Below are 18,261 nucleotides of genomic sequence, written 5' to 3' on the forward strand. Positions count from 1 at the left end.
ATCACTTCGGAGGACCTGCTTTGTTCAGTTATATCCATACAACTGGCAAATCCTGGATTGCCAGTGACGTAATGCAAGCTGCCAGCAAAGCACTTGAGTGTCGATACGGAGATAATGCTCGGATGTGACCCACATCGGAGCCGAATGGTACACCCAAGTTAATGCGTAGACGTGTTTGAATACGCGAATACGCAAATGCCAGCTTCTTAGCCAGTTGCATGACCCAGGCGACGTAAGTATCTACAATACTTACAGATCTCAGCTTCACATGGATCTATTATACAGCGTTTGAGTTCAGAAATAAGAGAGGAGGTACAGGTGGCTTGTAAGTTCTAGGTGCAGAAAACAATTCACCTATAGACTAGTCGCGAATGGCATCAACTGACTCCAAATTTTTGTCTCTTATACTCGCAGTAGCCAAGTCTTTATGTTGTACTCTGAAAATAAGCATGTTTACTATCGAGACTAACCTAATAGTGGCAACTCTCTGACTCGTTGGTTTCTCAGCATAATACTCAATAAACTCCGCAGTTCATTCATGACTCGTGATCTGCTTGGCAAAAGGAACCGTCTGCAATGTATCGACCTCACAATTTATTTCACCATCATACCTTCAAAGAGTCAACTGCCAAGTTACACTAGCATGACACTATCTCACTCAACTAGGGTAGTTTCCTGTATCCCTAGTTTCGTAACCTAGGAGAACTCGTGTTTACTATCAGTAACTAGCAACTAGAAAACATAGGGACAACCCCACGAACAGATCATCAGCTAACTTGGTCGGTCAACAAACATCGGCCCACCTTCTATTTTGTCCATCACCAAGACTAGCGACAACTCACCGTCAAAGCAAAAGACTGACCGCCAGTTCATGTGTTTGCAGCCAAACCACAGTCAGTCCTTTGCGTAGTAGGTACTACGTTGGTAGTCAAAATAAGCTGTTCGTTTCAGAGACCAATGCATGATATGGCAACGCCATTCATACCGTTTTCAAATAGTCAACATCTCCTACATTAAACACAGACAGATACCTTAGCATCTTTGAATAACAAATCGTTTCAAGTCACATTCAATTCATTGGATCAATTCGTTAGTGTCTCCCTTTAAGACAAATATGGGCTGAGATGCGTTTGTATAGACACAGACAAATAAAATAATAACAACACTCCTTCTTTCCCTTGATTCTTCCGTCTTTCTTTCTCCTCCCTCTTTCGCAGCTCCAGAGTGTACAGAAACATGGGGTCGTCCAGCCCACATCTTGTTCCCATCTTTCCCCTCATAAATGAACAAACTTTGCATAAACTGAGTAACTGTATGTAGTGGAATATAACTATCCGGGACCAACATCAAAGTCTCAATCTCATATCCCCCTTGCGCCATGATGTGTGTGAGAAGTATGTGTAGGTGTGTGTGCGTGCGGAAAAGGACCAACCCCGGGTGGTCTCCAAGTTGCGAATGGGCATCGTCGAGAGCCCTTGGTGTTCGTCCCTCATTACTGGTAGCTGAATATGTGTGGTGTTGTGTGTCCCGGCAAAAAACAATAGACAATGACAATTATGGCATCCAACTGCGAACATTGGTGCGGAACTTCCCGACAAGAGATCTTTCAAATTGAGACGGTACGCCCTTAACTCCAGGTGCTTCAAGCATGCTTTGTTCACCGGTCCTCGCCACCCCTCGCCTTTCCACGTCTCCTGAAGAAGTCCATGACACGCTTTGCGGCTCCGCTGCTTCCTTCGTGGCCACGGTAGTTCTCTCCATCGTAAGCATCCGCGAACTTCTTGTGACTCTTGTGAAGCACACCAGGACGGTCCTCGCGGCTACTTCCAACTGGGCGACCATCGTATCCTTCAGACCCGGAAAAGTCTTCTTGGTACGGGCGAGATCGTGAGTCGTTCGGTCGTCGCATGTCCACTGATGAATCTGAACCAGTATTTAAATGGCTACCTCCCTGCATATAAGTGGGCACGGCATTAGGTCTTCGGCCGTCTGGTTGCTGAGATCCATATCGTGTATTGTACACAGGGCTGGATTGTGCGGTGTCACGTTGGGGGTATTGCTCGTAGGGTGCATCGAAATAAGGCTCGCTGTGTCGGGGCTCATCGTGAGCGCTGTAGCCGCGGAGTTGCTCAGTTCGGGGATGCTGAATGGGCAGATCCTGCTGTGAATCCGCTTCAGACCCCGTCACGCTTCCCTCGTTTCTGCCTAGACCCATAGCCTTGGCCAAAGAAAATCGACGGTTCTGCTTGTCGCCTGAGCCTTGAACACTGCCACTGCGCTTCTTACCAAGACCAATCGAGAAGGATCGTCTAGAAGCCTTCGAGTCCATTGAAGGCCTGGGACCAGCGTCCTCGCCTGGTAGCATGGTGTTTGACATGCTGACAGGCGGATACTTCCGCGATGACTTTTCGGGCTGCGGCTGTTGTTGTTGCTGCTCGGGTCGCTTCTTAGATCGGCCACCAAAGATAGATCCACTACGACCCATGATTTTGCTGCCAATATCACCCAGAGTGTTTGATCGCTTATGCCCTCTACCAGACGCCTTTGTCTCGTTCTGGAATGTCGACATCTTCATCACCTTAGGAGGAACACTGCCAACATCCTTGGCGATATTACCTTCGTCCTCAGGGTTTTGAGGCTGTTGAATTCGGCCGTGAGCATTTGTATCGGCAATAGTAGGTGGTGCAGGTTGGCCATAGTTGGCTTGAGACTGGAGACCCATTGAGGTGGAAGATTGCATTGATCCCTGTGTTCGCGGCCTTGTTGTAGTGGTTCCACCGGTCATGAAAGCATTGTCGGAAGTGGCGCGAGTGTCGCGGGATGGCCTATGAGGAGGAGGTGCGTTCTTGTGTGAGCTCTGAGGACGTCTCGACTGCTGAGCACGAGAGGGGTTGTCCTTGGTCAGTGGCGGATCACGAGGCAGAGGCTTTTCGGTAACAGGCTCTGGCGTATCGGCAGGTTGCTGCTGCTGTAGCGAGTGGGAACTAGGTTTCGAAGGCGCGGCATCAGCACCGCGTTGGGTCTTGGTTGTAGGAGCCACGTATTCGACCTGAACTGTTCTTCGCTTGGCATCCTTGGGTGTGCCACGATGAGCAGCTTCAGACTCGGGATCGACACTGCCATGCGTCTTGGCCAATCCTCCAACAACAGGGGGATGGGATTGTTTGTGCTTCGAAGCCTCGCGGACCGAGTTGCTTCGGGCGACGGACGGCGCCTCGGCGTAGTCGTCGGGAGAAACACCCGAGTCGGGTACCTCGGAAGGTAGTGTTGTCGTGCTGGTGATGAACTCGACGAGATTGGCGTATTCACTCAGCCAGCTATGTCGAGCAACTTCGAAAAGATCCGCTCTCTTGCGGGGGTTAGGGACGAGAATGCGGCGGAGAAGGTCTCGAGCGTGAGGGGTGACATATTCAGGGAAGGTCAAAGGAGTCGTAACGATGTACTTATATAGGAGGTTGATGTTGTCGCCTTCGGGGTTGGCAGGATCGTCGTCGAAGGGGAGGTAGCCGGCGAGCATGGCGTACTACAACAAACAGGTCAGTTCAACATCCATTTACTCGCACCAATCACGGAACTTACCAGAATGACACCACAACTCCAGACATCCACCTTGCGACCGGTGTATAGAGAATCGCTGACAACCAGTTCAGGTGCAGCGTAACAAGGACTTCCGCAGCTTGTCTGCATCAGATCGCCCTTCCTGGACCCGTTCATCTTGACTCGATCCAAGCCCATTCGTTTCACGAACTCCTTGTCGGTAAGGTTTAGTTCCTCCTCCTTAGTCAATTCCTCGTGGGCATCGAAGGTGTTTGCAAAGCCAAAATCGGTAATGATAATGTTGCGATTGCGGTCGAGAAGCAAGTTTTCTAGCTTCAAATCTCGGTGTACTATTCCCTTCTTGTGGAGATAACCAACGCCCGACACAAGCTGGGCAAACAAGCGACGAGCGGCATTATCTTTAAGGTAGCGATGGTTGAGGATATAATCGAAAAGTTCACCACCGGATGCGTATTCAAGGATGATACCAATGTGTCGGTCTGTCTCGACCTTGTCGATCAGACGCACAATGTTGGGGTGCTGAACCCCGCGAAGGATAGCAACCTCGCGGTAAATCTTAGCGAATCGAGAGGGATTGCTTCCAACGGTGTCCCTCTTGATGAGCTTAATGGCAACCTGTCATTGTAAGTGTCGTGTCTCGAAGATGATGAATTATAAGCTTACTTGAACGCTGCTGTCTTGCTTCCAGCCCAGCTTCACCTTGCCGAATTCACCCTCGCCAATAGTGTTGCCGAGAATAAAATCGCCAAATTTGGTGTTGCCCTTATGGCTTCGGCTGTGGTCGTGTCGACTTCGCTGCCTTCGTTCTTCGCCATGTTCGCCTGTTGCGACAACAGGAGGGGGCGCGGCTGAATCTTCGGCGTTGTGCTGGTTTGAGGCATGGTTGCGATCCCGGTCGATGGTGTCTTGAGCAGCAGCAATGGCTTTTGTTAAGCTGTCAGTGGCATCGTGGACGGGTTTTGAGGGCGTGTTGTGGGCGGATCGAACGGGCAATGATGAGGGTGTGGCCTTGCCATCTCGGCTGCTGGCTCGGGCAGCAGTGTCAGCCTTGCTGCTTCTATAGCCATTCTCTGCAGCGGCTTGTTCACCACGCGAACTAGTTCGTGTGGATTCGTTTCGGCGGGGCGAACTTGAAGGCTTTTCGTTAGAATAATGAGACCTTCGCGAGTTACCACTCTGGTTGTTAGAGGAGCTCCGGGGAGGAGCGACGGGAGGCATGTTGCCTTGCCAGTCAGAGGCAGGTGGTTCTTGGTGGTTGGCCGCTGAAGCGGTGACGGGTGAACCGAAACCGGGAGTTAGATGATAAGAAGGCGATGGAGCGCCGTCGTTCGTTTTTCGTGAAGGAGGTCGTCGCGAAGATGAAGAAGCAGTCGAGGTCTGCTGGGCATTGTACGCCTGGCTGTTAGGGGATGATTGCGAGGGCCTGTACTGGCGGGACGACGGTGTGCCCAAGGGGGACGAAGCCAGAGCGGTGTGTTGATGGGGGGCTGTTTGTAGGGCAGCCGACGACATCTTCCACGCCCAAACGCGTCAATAAAAGGAAGCGAACGGAGGAAACCGTTTTTGCACAGGGAGCGTTTTCAAGTTCCAAAGGATTATACAGCAGCTGTGCGCGAGATGCGGTTTTCTGACGGTAGCGCCCAGAAAAAAAGGTCCAGCTGGCGACGCGGATATGCAGGTCGAAATACCTGGCAGTTTCAGTCGACCCAGTCTAGGGAAGCGCTGGACCGGGGACAAATACAAGCGGCTCCAGACGAGTACAATAAGGTACCTGTTGTAAGCGACTATTCCTAGGAAAGTCGTTTCAGAAGGATGAAGAAAGCAGAAAGAAAGGAAACAAATTCAAAGTCGGGTCGGGTCGGGTCAGATTAGTTAAAAGTTGAGGTCGTGAATCGACAGGATTTCATTTCATGGTGCGCGCGCGACAAATTAAGTTGCTCGAGATCGGTCGTATCCGCTTCAATGCGTTTTGATTGCTATACCGGTCGGTATCGAAGGTAATTCGAGGCGAACAGTAACGATCCAATACAAGGTCGGGTTGCAGCTAACGGCCGCGACAGGCGGGATCAGAATTAGGATTGGATTGGAGCACAGCCGACGCTGGATGCGTTGGCAGCTAGGCTGAGGTTGTTTTTTTCTTGTTGTTGTGTTGTTGCGTTGCGCTCGCTGCGGCTTGGGCCTTGGGGTCCTGCAGGTGCTAATTAGGCGACGAGACTGGATTGGATCCAATTGGGCTGGACTTGGGTCGCTGGAGGTTGGGAGAATATGCGCGATAGCAGCGAGATCGAACCAAACGCTCCTCAATGCAATGCGATGCGAACGCGCAAACGCCCCAAATTAGACGCGAGAGGGAGGGAAAGGGTTTGGAGTCACCAGAAAACAGGCGAAATAGAAAAAAAGAGAGGATGGGAAAAAACAAGACTGGGACGAGGTTTCAATTAAACGGGCGAGGGTATAGAGTACAATTAACAGCCAAGGTACAACAGAAATTTTAATTGGGTTTAGTACCAAAGAGAGAAAAAAGCCATGGAAGGTACCTAGCAAAAATGGTGTGAGGGCCGTGTCTGACTCTGAGTCGGGGCCTCGCGCGCTATCATGGACAGAATTGAGACTCTGAATTATAATCGAGAGTCAAGTCAACAAGGCCAAGCAAGGTAGACGGGTGGAGTGAGAGGGAAGGGAACTTCTCAGGTCCTGGTTTTGGTGGACGGGAGACCGGGGGCCATGGTAAAAAGAAACCATGCGCGCGATGTGAGGAGACGGTACTTAATTTACTGCGGGATGAAGAGTAGATCTCGAGGTAACTATACGATATCCTGAACTGGGAAAACCCTGGTAAACTCAGCCCAGTCCAGGGAAGGGAAGCCATTCATCAATTTCCAAGAAGGGGAACATTCAAGACTCAAAGACTCGGGCGCCAGGACAAGATGAGACGTTCTAAACTGTGTTGTCCAATATACAAACAGCATTAGCTAGGCCTTTTCCAGGTACCTTGGCCTCCATGGAACGGGTAGGCTGGGATGGAAGGTTGGGTTGGGCTGCAGGAGGACTGGAGTGGAAACCCCCCCTCATCCTCTGTGATAGTTTCCATGGATGGAGGTTTCTCCATCATTATTAGTCTAAGTCGTTATCCACCACTAAACACATCAACACAGGCCATTGACCAAACTAACGGCGCCTCTATACTAGGAAAGTGTTGGAGCATGAACTTCTTCCAAGACTTTGGGTGGATGCAATACTATGCCAAAAATAATAGACTCTGTTTTCTCTTCTCCAAAAGCAGGTATTGAATATCTCATCCGATGCAAGGAGTAGGTTCTGAGGGTGGCTGGAAGGGGTACCATGCATGATCACAGATCCATATCACTGCAGTACCCCTGAATATAGCGCTGTCGTTCCTGCAGGTACGGATACAGTACAGAGTATCTACAGTCAGATACGATGCGTAAGTATGTGCTGTTATCCATGTCATCAGTCTCTGGTCTGTCTATGGTCTTCTGCCGAACCCGATTCCTCCCTCCCCTCCTCTCCTCTCCTCTCAAGTGACTGATCTATTTACAGCCGAGTTGTTAGTTCCCGACGCCAAACTATCAGCTGGTCATGAGTGCCATGTCAACAAATATCCCGCAAATGACGGGACAATAGACAAGTTGGATAGATCCTTGACCTATTCGACAGTGCATTTGTCACCGATATTGGATGACGACAATGGTTGCGGGCGAAGGAGGTGAACAAAGAATCTACCAAGGCTCTTAATTTTTATTCTTGTCGTCTCCTGTTTCTCAAGATTGGAACATCATGCTTCACAAGCCATCTATCGGCCAATGCTCGCGCCAGCTCGTCATTCGATGCTCTGCTCTATTATGCTCTCTTTCCTTGGGCTATTCTGCCCTTGTTTCGGGGCGTCTGAAGCTAATCCAGGTCGGGTTCCATTCTGTGTTAGTCTACTGGTTCCCTTGCCCAACTACTGGAATTGAATTTTGGCGCCCAAAAACCAGAGTTCTGGTACCGATTACCTGCTCAATACTTTGTATAGAATGCTTTGTTCGCCCCTAACAACGAGGCAGAGTCCCTTTACTTTTACAGATCCCGACCCGGGGAACACGATCTGGAAGACAGTGCATGAGGCATTGAGCATTAATCTCAAGAGTGGGCTTCTCAAAAGCGTTGGCTCTTTGAGAAGAAAGAGGGTGGTGATCTCAGCTCTGACTCTTTTATCTCTTTCTGAATTACATGCACAAACTATAAACTCGTTGCAGCATACGGAGTGGCTTAACTTTAGCTTGAACGGGTAGGTACATAAGTTGCTGTTGAGCAGCGCGATCTGCATTGCATGGATACATACAACAACGTTGCGCCGTTTGACTGCATTGTACCTTGAACATTATTTGCAAAGGCGCCCTGCATAAGTTAATTGTTATGTACCTACTGTTTCCATGTATGTACGCAACCACATCGTCCAATCTACTTCTCAGTATCGTGTTCTCCGGTTTCAACAGCCGGACCACCTCGCCTGGGCCTGTCTGCTGTCTTTGCTCTCGTATTCCAGCCAGCCCGAGTCGATGCGTAGGACAATGGGAAATCACTATACCGCTCGAGGCCAAGTTTCCACCTGATTCGAGAAGTTCGAATGGAAGCAAGGAAGCTTATTCTGCGATTTTTGCGTTTACAATGGATTATTCTTTGAGGTAAGTGATGCCAGTTCTATCAAACTGGATAAATCGTTCATTCACATGCCTTAATTAAATGATTTTACAACGACTCTGTTTTCTCGCACAGCCTAACTGTCGATAAAGTTCCATCAATAGAGTGTTCTCATTTTGTAATCTTCCGAACGTACATTGATGTTGTGGCTCAAGGGTGAGCCTCTCGATCCTTACATATGCATGCGCATTGATCATAGAGACTAAGCTCTCCTCGAACACACTTTGCTTCTTCAGTTTGTCTTTTTTCTTCTTTTTGCTGCGGCATAAGCAAATTATTAGTTCAAGTCATATTACGGATACTTACCAAGACTTTCTACATATTTTGTTTTTTGTGACGAGACAATAAAAATTCTGATCTGAGGTGCTATGTTAATAAGCGACGGCGATCATCATCACTGGCTCGCAGCATCTTCCTTGGCTGACAAGAAGCTCTTCCTGCCTCAAGTGGACAATTGTCCGATGAACCTCCCTCTTGACCCTTGCTTTTTGTTTTGCTGTCTAACTTGTTCCTTTTTCTTTCAACATTATTGTGCCATCTTTTATGGATACATCTAATAACAAGCCTCGAATCTCGCTTGTCGATACGATATCCCAGATACATACAGATTCGATCATTTAATGGCTTCAACCGAAGTGATTGCATATATATCGGCTACTACAATACAGTTCAAGTGATTCTTTATTGTCCGCGACTCTGACCCGAACTTTTTCCCGAGACATTTGTTTTTTTATCCGTCCAGATTCCGAAACAAGTTAATTTCCCTCACCACTTCGAACCTCCGACAGAGTTGCCATAAATATCTGCATCAACACAACAATGACGAGACGAAACTAAATCTTGCACTTGACATGCGCAAGGACTACTATTTGGTTATCCTCGAAGCTAACTATCAACACTAGCAATTTGTGCCGTGCTGCGCGCTATGTACAAGCTCATAACTCAGCATAAATACCGGAGATGAGCTGTGGTTAAAGCATACAGGGATCCCGCTGACGTGAATCTGAGCTTGACAAGGGCAGCTCTGACCTTTGTCCTTTCGTTTCAGACGTCATTTTATCCGGCCTCGCCGTCCTTCTCTGCGGGCATAGAAACAAAGCCTATTGTCTCGTTTGTTTGTCCTGGAGATGAGACGAGACGACATGATGCGTTTGGTATTTGAGTATTCGGTAGAGACAACAAACTATTGCTTTCATGACTGTTCGTAAAATATGTACAGGTTCATACCTACCTACTACATTTGGGCTATATCAGCAATGTTTACTCTGTACTTTTGACGTAACCATATGTTAGTACTAACTCAGCTGAGCCACTAAGGCACATATGGTACGATAATACGCAACTCAGCTGAGATGGACGTTCGCATCCGAGATTCAGCCCTCTCCCGTGAATTCTGTGAATCATCTATCCCGGTTGTCATGGTCCGCCAAGTGACGAATCCCAGTCGCAAATTATACCCGGTGGTACATACTTCGGGTCCCTACGTGTACTGTCGTGGTTCTTCATCACAGTCAAATGACCATCTCGTCACATTTAATCGCTCTTCATCCACAAAGCATGACTTGATCCTGGACCGGGCGAAGTCTTGGCTCCATGTCAGTTCACAAAGCTTTCAGGCTACGCTTTGATGCGTTGTCGCAGCCTGACTGTGCTGTCCGTAGGGTAGCAAGATCACCATCAGCCAGCTGTAGCGTCGGCGAAATGTGACGTGAATGTCACTAATTAATATCGTATAACAATGCCTTAACAACTGTTTTATAAGGTGGGGGTTTGTGATATAATGATTTTCAATATTCTCCGATTTTATACGCTCAAGCGTGATGAGTTACTCAGGCCGCGAAATTGTGAACTTTCGGGTAGAGCTTACTGAGAGGTCGTACAAGTAATCGAACTTGAAGTTGCTGATATTATCCATACTTGATCATGTTGGAAGATATATAAGAGGCTACGCTAGATGTGTAAGATCAAAATGATAAATGCCAAATGCTAATGTTAAAGTTTGATGCTGATATTGTAAGCATCCAATGCCACAGCAACACCAGTCAGTGTCGCGGTATATGCGACAAGAATACTCATCGTAGTGATGGGAGTAGCGCCAAGTGTATTGACAGTCATGTTGACTAACCCGGTCAACAAGTTTGCCAACAAAAAGACAGCCAGCCCGTTACGATTGTACGCTCGCATCACCCGACTGGTGGCATATGTATACGCTTCCTTCTCCGTCTTCGCATCATGTGCATTATAAAATGCAGGGAAGAAGATCGTGTCGATAACGGCAAACCCAAAGAGTTGTATAGTGTTAAAGGCAACAACCCACAAGACGTAGGGTAGGTTTGCCATGCGACGAGACACTGCTAATCCAAAACCATAATGATAGTTTGTGGACAAAACATAGAGACCTGTCCAGACTCCGCCCCATACGGCCGTGATCTTCAGGAGCTTGTTCCGCTGAGTTCCAGGACTAGCAGTACTCTTGGGGACGAGGTTACGGGGAATGGCAAACATACCCGTATCCTGTCCGGCAAGGAAGATGGCCAAGTAGCCGATGAAACTGAAAATTCCTTCACGGTTCATGCTAATTAGATCGGTCCTGGGCGCCGTAAGGATGTATGCCTTGAGACTAGTGGTTTCAAGCAGGACCTGATATGTGACACCGACCAACAACGACAGGGCTGCGAATGAAGGAACCAATTTGCGCACCGATTGAAAGATGGCCACAAAAGGAGGCAGGAATCCGAGCGTGAAGAAGAAGTTCCAATGGACGCCGTATTCTGTCACATGTTCTGCGTAATCCAGACCCTTCACACTCAGGAACCGTATGAAACCCAGGACCAACAAGGGAATAGAATGGCGCAACGACTGCACGATACGGTAGGAAAGAGATGAAGCGTTGCTTGTAGTGCGACCAGTCGCTTTCTCTCGCAACACGGGGCGAGCTGCGACAAGCCCAGCTGAGAAGACAAAGGATCCAACACCAAGGTCCATGAGAGATGTGCCCCATGTCTCAACCTTGGCAAAGCGTCTGGGAAATAGACGGAAATCGACAGCAAGGATAGCCACACATGTGACAATCATCATGCAACCACGGAAGTTTGTGAGGAAAGGCTTTGTTGAAAGGATATCCAGCTGCCCAGAGCTTTCGTTGGACCGGGCATTGGGAGGTATCTTGGCCTTCTTTTTTCGACTTATAGAACGGGGTGGTAGAGTAAAGACGAGGATGGCGGGGGCAATTAGGAGAAGGCTGAGTAGAAGTGGCGAGTTGGAGTAAAGGGTCACCGAGAGAAGGATTGCGCCAACATTGAGGAGGAAGTCGACGGCGAAAGCCAGTACCGTGTATGGCTCAAAGAAGGACTGGCGGGCTTGGAGGACGGACCAAAGTAGAATAGCTACCTGCAACGGATCAAATTTAGCAACTCTTCACGGATGGCTGAGTGTGGATTGGTGTTGGAATTGGAGGGGAACAAACAGCTGCAACGGATGTAACATAGTTGATTTCTGCGACAGAGCCGCCAGATAGGTTGGACACGAAGTCCTCTTTTTCCTGCTTGTAACTGGTAGTCTCAGGCATGGCTGGCGAGTGATGAAATGAAACGAAATGGTAGGGAATTAGCCTTGGCGCATAGTTGTAGAGAATACGACGAGCAAATTTTGAGGACAAAGGATCGAAACCTGTCAAGTTGACAAGTAATGCGAAAGGGAGCTCAGCCTGGTTCGTGATGTGATGCCAGGTTGTAGGTAGGATATTGAGATGGAGGGGCCCGAGGCTAAGGAACGGTACGGGTAGGCCCAGGCGTAGGAGCTTTGACCAATCAGTAGATGAGACGTTACAGGAGATGTGTCACGTGCATCCTCAACAACACCTTCTAATCTCACTTATACAGTCCCAAACCTTCAACAACTCAAACCCTAGGAAACAAACATGTCATCCCTGCTGAATTCCGACATATCAGACTTTCCATATAACGCCTCGTTCAGGCCGTCGGGTTGGAAGGACCAACCAAAAGCGGGCTCTGTTCCGCGGACGCAGACATAATATGTCGGCACCAATTGCCTAGAGCAAGCCGCATTTCTTTGTTCTCTTGCGCCAACAAACACAGACTTTTGTTATGTCAAAGATGGCTGTCAGCGCCAAATGGCTCACTCCTTTGTGATAAAAAACTCTGAAGTCAGAATATGTTGGGGCAAGTGTGCTCGCATATGTCATCCTTTCTTTAAGAAAAAGCGCCGTCTCATTCTGATTTAATGAGGTGGTCATCAGCTCGGTATAGGGGGGCAAGGCTTGGTAGTTCTAATACATCATTCCATCCGCCCTTTCGTTCTCTCCATATGTCCGTTCCATATAATATTGGCTCTTCTTCGTACTTCTTTCTTGGTTGCCTACTCATAACTTGTTCAATATCTTTGTAAAGGCGCAGCACCTTCGCCTTCACAGAAACCATGACAACGGCCACTACTGAAGCACGGTCTCGTCCAGCTATAGAACCCATACGAACTACGGGCCCTGATCTGAACGTCCGCTCCCTACGATCACGTATCATACAAAAGAGCCCTTCTTGGACTCCTTCGCCTCTTTCACCCTGCAGCCTCCCTCTTCCGCGGCTTCGAGTTGCGAGAGATGATGTTGCGGTGCAGGAAGATAGAATGGATGTTGATCAGCTAGAGAAATCAAAGCTTGATTCTCTCAAACAAGAAGCCATTCTCCGCAATGTTTCTCTAAGACCTATCACAGAACTTGCCCTTCCAAGCCCTGGCACTCTGCCATCGCGACGTTCTCCCCTCTCAGCGCCTCTGTTTGCACCCCATGTTTTTCAAAGACCAACCCTTGCCGAAGAGACAAGAAACATGTTACTTCATGCCCCAGGTTCCGAGCCACGTCGCAGCTCTGTTTTCTTGGATCATGAACGCCGACAATCTGCACCTGGCGGTCCTATACATACCAGAGCCATGCAAATCGCCCGACAGAGAGACCAACTTCATCGTCGAAGGCTCGCAGGCTCATATAGACCTCGCGAACCTGAGATATTGGTTCAACCTACTGAGTTCCGTCGCTTATCTCTGCTACCTTCGAGTGACACTGGCCCACCGTCACCCTACCCTGTGGACGGACGCCTAACTACCCGTGTGGTTGTGCATTCTCCAGGAAAGAAATCGGTTGTACTTACCAGAACTTTTGACTTGGACGAACTAAGAGCTACCCTCCCCCCGATTAGCCCTGTTGAACAGACAGATCGGCGTGCATCAGTTGCGACTCTTCAGCCTCCCGCCAACATTTCACGATCATCTTCACCGGGATACCCACGGGATAGACGAAGCTCCTATGGTGCCATCCCGAGAATAAGCCATAGTCGGTCTCCTCCTGGCGAGAGAAGGGGTTCACGTTACGCCATGCCCCCTGTTGCTATTCGTAAGTCAACGGCCCCTACTTGGACGTCACTCTAGGGACACAACGTCACATCTTCTAAGTGAGCATCTCATTAACTTTCATCAGGACTTGACTATGCTCGAAAATACCTTCCGGTGCTGGCTGCAGTCATTCTGTCAGAACTTGTTCAGCCTGGTGACACGGTTGAGGTTCCGCTGCCGCATCCCCGTGCTTGGGAGGACACTGTCACCCACGTCTATACTGGACGAAATCCACTTACAGAACCCATCAGACAGAACATTATGTATCTCGGTGGATCAGTTTAAGGAAGTAAATGTTGAAACAGATGAATTGGTCTGCAAAATTGTTGAACCATGCAGAACATTGCGACTTGTGAGGGTTGGGTCATGGCCAAGGATCTCTTAATATCTCCTTTCAAGTAGCTAGCGAGTAAAATGACTTTTTGATTCTCGATTATGATCTGGGTACTTGCAGCTGTGGTGATTGAGCTTTACAGCCTGCTTTGCTTAACAAATCGTATACCCGATCTTCATTTGGGGAAGCGGAACAACGCGTTTACAAATCGAGTATGATCCTTTATCAAAGGCCTACCAAGCACCCTAAGAATGTCGTACACAATCTCGACAGTGCTACCGAGTTTCCAAAGAATCATGCTTAAACATATACTGTAGTTTATCAATACACCTGTCAACAATGGAGGAAGGTGTGTCCTCCTCAAACCTGCTCAGAATAGCAAGAAGTAGCGCCAGCTGCAGCGCATAACTATGATCTCATCCATTCTATGGTTGCCATTTCTGATTATTACGTCTGAATTAACCTAAAGGAATCCTACGTGCGCAGATAGTATAAGGAATCACACCGGGTGCCAGCCATCGAGTGGAAGTAGAACGAAAGCAGTCTGTATGATGACCGTGGTGATGCCAATCTTAGCAGCAGAACCATTACTGATGTTGGATCTGAGATTAAAGATTCTCAAAAGCAAATGTGACCAAGTCTTTACCAAAAATTTGCTCCTCAAGTCTGAAATCATGGTCAAGGCATTACAGAAACTCGGTATTAACTTATAGGGGACATAATATTGAAAAGTAGGACCAAGTCCAATATCTCATAAACATGTCAAATTCTCTCGCCCCCGGTGTTACTAACAGTTGAACCGCTTGCTATGTGCTGCATGCAGCCCATGGGTTTCCCAGAAAGGACAATCATAGTCTGAGCATGCTTAATATAGGCAAGGGGAGCCATCATATAACACCAGTTCAGAGCTATAGATATAAAAATAGCGAACATACAATAGCCATATATATGGTAACAGAAATAAAACGTGTCATTCATGAATTGTATGTACCATAGCGTTGAACGCCTCAGCTCATCTACTTCCTCTTGTGCCACGGTTTCGTGCCTGGGAAAGTGTACATGTCACCATACTCACCCACGAGCATATTTCTAATGAGAGCAACAGTCAATATGGCTTCGAACCTAACAGCTCAGAAACAAAGTTAGTATCTCACAGTACTGTATGCTTTGTGGTCATGCCCCAACTCCTCATGCGGGGAGATATCTTGCAGGTTAAAACACGCAGTAGAGATATGGAAAAAGGTGTTGTTTGGGTCGAAATCTAGTTGTAGCTACACAATCACCTTGAGAGGTCTTGAGAGACTCGAGCAATAACACCAAGCGCAAAGTGATTTTGCTGAGTAGATTGTTGTACCTCTCGGGCTGGGACTGAAGTTATTGACGAATCCATGCCTGTCTTTTGATTGGATACATGCCTCTGGTATAGTGTATATGTATGTGCCTATACATATAACTATGTCTTATAGGCCAAGTCATGAGATATTACTGGAAGATGTCTCAAATATCTGTAGAGAAGAGCTAATTGGTTTGCAAATGCAGCCACCCCATAGTCTGACTATTGCATAGGTATAACGCATCACCAGTCACTACTGATACGTTGACGAGGCCTACCTCGTATCGCTTTCTGCTTGGTTCTGGACTCACGGCTGTGCTTGACTATTTGTTGACAAAGGGAGGCCTCGGTACGACATGGTCCGAAGTGACGTTTGACACACCCACATACATCTCAATAGTTCTGCTGGATCTGTACTCAAGTTCATGAATCTGATAATCTTGGCATGGTATTGGGAAGACACGCCTTATCCAGAAGGCGTCATTGGTTTCTAGATGCAGTAGTCCGATTGACATGTGCCAGCCTGGGCTGTGTATGGGTCACATCACACGATGTGCCCACAAGATCACTGACAAGAGATCAAGGCATTGGCATCTCAGGCTAGTATCAGATGGTGGTCTGGGAATCAAGCCAGCGTACCTGCCAGTTGCCTATTACAGTCCCTCCCCCACAAGTGTTCACGATGTGTTGCCGACACGAACACTTCGGTTGAAATGGTCGGTGGAGAAAGACGGCGCGACGCAAGCATGGCCTGCAGGATGCACGCTCGGACGTCGATGTGTGCTATGGACACGCCTATAGTGTAGCTTATTAACTCGATAGGGTGCTTCAAAGCACTAAAAAACATCGCGTGTATTTCGGGCTAGGTCCTTCAGGTAGCGCAGTAGCGCAGGCAGAGTTGCTGAACAGTCGACTCTGAGACAACAACCTGCATGATTGAGAGATCAAAGCAAATATTGCACCTTTGTTGGTAATTTCTGAGCCGGAGACTCGTTTATTTTCGGTAATTGAACGTCTGGTCTCCGAAGGCCGAATAACCAAAAAAGCGAAGAAACTGGGCGTTTCCTGAGTTTAGCGAAACACAAAAACTCTGTAGATATGGACCGGCCCGGCGGCTATTGCGGCTTTATCCCAAGTTGAAGCGGAGCTCCGAAAGTGGGCGATGGGCGACCGATGCTAAGCCGTCGAGGCGCTTTTCGGACAAGATGCTGTGAAAACGGTGCATCTGCGGGCGCGAGTAATTTTGTTGCGCTACGTGTTACGTAGTTTTGAAGACCCTGTTGCAGCCATGGTCAAGTGTACTCTAGTCCAACAAGATAATAAGCATTCGCATCGATCGATGAAGCGTACTAGGATGGCGATAAGCATAGTATGGTATGGTATAGCTTGCTTTCTGGCAACGTGTTGCTGCTTCTCGCTGCTTTGATCTGTTTCAACGATGCAATGTGAGCCTAGTACAAGTTAACCCGCTACACATGGTCTTTGTGCGACATTTGCTCCGGGAGGGTGCGGAATCTGTAGTGACTCTTGGCTTTGGGTGTTGGTGTGCCTGAGAAAACGTCAGGGTTCCCCCCATCATGAGATGGACATGCATGGTCATGGGTAGACATTTGACGATGCGACGCCTCCGGCCGATAGCGAGCTGCAGCTAAACATATTGGGGGATAGAGATCCATGGATATGTACATGCCTACAATATGATATTAGTGGACGCTGCACATGTAGGTGCATGCATGTACAGGAGATGTACCATTGATACAACACAAAATACATAGTTGACGGGCGATGAGCGAACGGACTTGTCGATCTTAGAGGTGCATTTGTCAATCGATAATCGTCAGACGCCATTCTGGCCGGGGTATGCCCTTCCCGTCATTGCGCCATCGTTGGTGTTGAGGGGAGGGATATCCGTTGAACTAGAGATGGAGAAGACAAGAAGGAACCCATAATCCTAAGATGTCTTGGGTAGGTACGTATCGTGACGAATTCGTAAACGATTTACTCTATACCTTCCCAAGCCATCTCAGACGTTTGAGGCACCTGCCCCAGTAGAGCCAGAGGTACCTCCCTAGATACAGGTACCTGGGTTGTGATTACTTTACCTTAGTATCTAGATCCCGCTTGTTATAGTAAGCTTAGTACCTACTACCTACCTACCTACCTACTACATACCTACATACATAGTACCTACGTACGTACAAGATCTCAAGTTGCCTCATCAGGTAATCCATCCTGCCTAGGATAAAAGCTTTGACCATTGCTTCTTCTCGAGGTCTCAACCTCGATTGGGCATCTTATCTTTGTTTTTTTTACCATGTCTTCATGCATGTCCTCTAGTTGTATGCTTGGTTTGCACGCTTGCCTACTATGTATATTACCGCATTTTGATTCTGTTGAGAAGGTTACAGCACTGGATTATTCAAACACTCACTGTACTTCAAATGATCGGCAGATGAATGTCTTCCCCTGGAAAACGTTTTCCTTTGGCCAAGCTCATACGACTGCAAAACATTACCAACGGCCAGTGCAACTATGGATAACCGTTACAATCCTCTACCAAACCTGCCTCAACCCTATCCACAATCTTTGACTAAACATTCGGCTGGCCTGTGCTACCCATGTTATTGCCGATTGAAGTCCGAGCTTTGGACCCGCGCCGATACATGTATATACCTTGTGAAAGAGGGGAACCGGGGCACTTGCAAGGGTCTGCAACTGATCACCTTGTCCCAACAGCAGGTACAACCGTGTACGACTCGCCGAACTAGATCGGGGTGTTGCACACTCAAATATCGATTACCCAGTGACTTTGCCGATATGTGGCTATCCGTCCCAACCCGTGGGGCAGTAAGTGTCGTGAGCATCATCTATGGTGCCCTCGAGAGAAGGGGAATCTCTGGAGTAGACCTCCAGCCTGGACGAGATTAGC

General features: G+C 48.2%; 3 protein-coding genes across 3 annotated transcripts; 1 reads left to right on the forward strand and 2 right to left on the reverse strand.

Moving 5' to 3' along the window:
• Positions 1-1,657: 1,657 nt before the first annotated feature.
• On the reverse strand, positions 1,658-5,070 carry FSST1_003516 (uncharacterized protein; the record flags this gene model as incomplete). The annotated part of the gene is made up of 3 exons (XM_083229602.1): positions 1,658-3,523; positions 3,580-4,173; positions 4,222-5,070. 3 exons carry the CDS (start codon positions 5,068-5,070, stop codon positions 1,658-1,660), a joined length of 3,309 nt encoding a protein of 1,102 aa, XP_083086946.1.
• A 5,184-nt stretch (positions 5,071-10,254) lies between these two features.
• FSST1_003517 (glucosaminyl-phosphotidylinositol O-acyltransferase) lies at positions 10,255-11,830 on the reverse strand (the record flags this gene model as incomplete). Its single annotated transcript, XM_083229603.1, has 2 exons — positions 10,255-11,652; positions 11,729-11,830. The coding sequence occupies 2 exons, from the start codon at positions 11,828-11,830 to the stop codon at positions 10,255-10,257; spliced, it is 1,500 nt and encodes a 499-aa protein (XP_083086947.1).
• An 869-nt stretch (positions 11,831-12,699) lies between these two features.
• FSST1_003518 (uncharacterized protein) lies at positions 12,700-13,950 on the forward strand (the record flags this gene model as incomplete). Its single annotated transcript, XM_083229604.1, has 2 exons — positions 12,700-13,666; positions 13,751-13,950. The coding sequence occupies 2 exons, from the start codon at positions 12,700-12,702 to the stop codon at positions 13,948-13,950; spliced, it is 1,167 nt and encodes a 388-aa protein (XP_083086948.1).
• Between the last annotated feature and the right edge of the window lie 4,311 nt (positions 13,951-18,261).

Source organism: Fusarium sambucinum, chromosome I (genome assembly GCF_050947815.1).
Source record: "Fusarium sambucinum isolate potato_lamoka chromosome I, whole genome shotgun sequence".
NCBI classification, from domain to species: domain Eukaryota; kingdom Fungi; phylum Ascomycota; class Sordariomycetes; order Hypocreales; family Nectriaceae; genus Fusarium; species Fusarium sambucinum.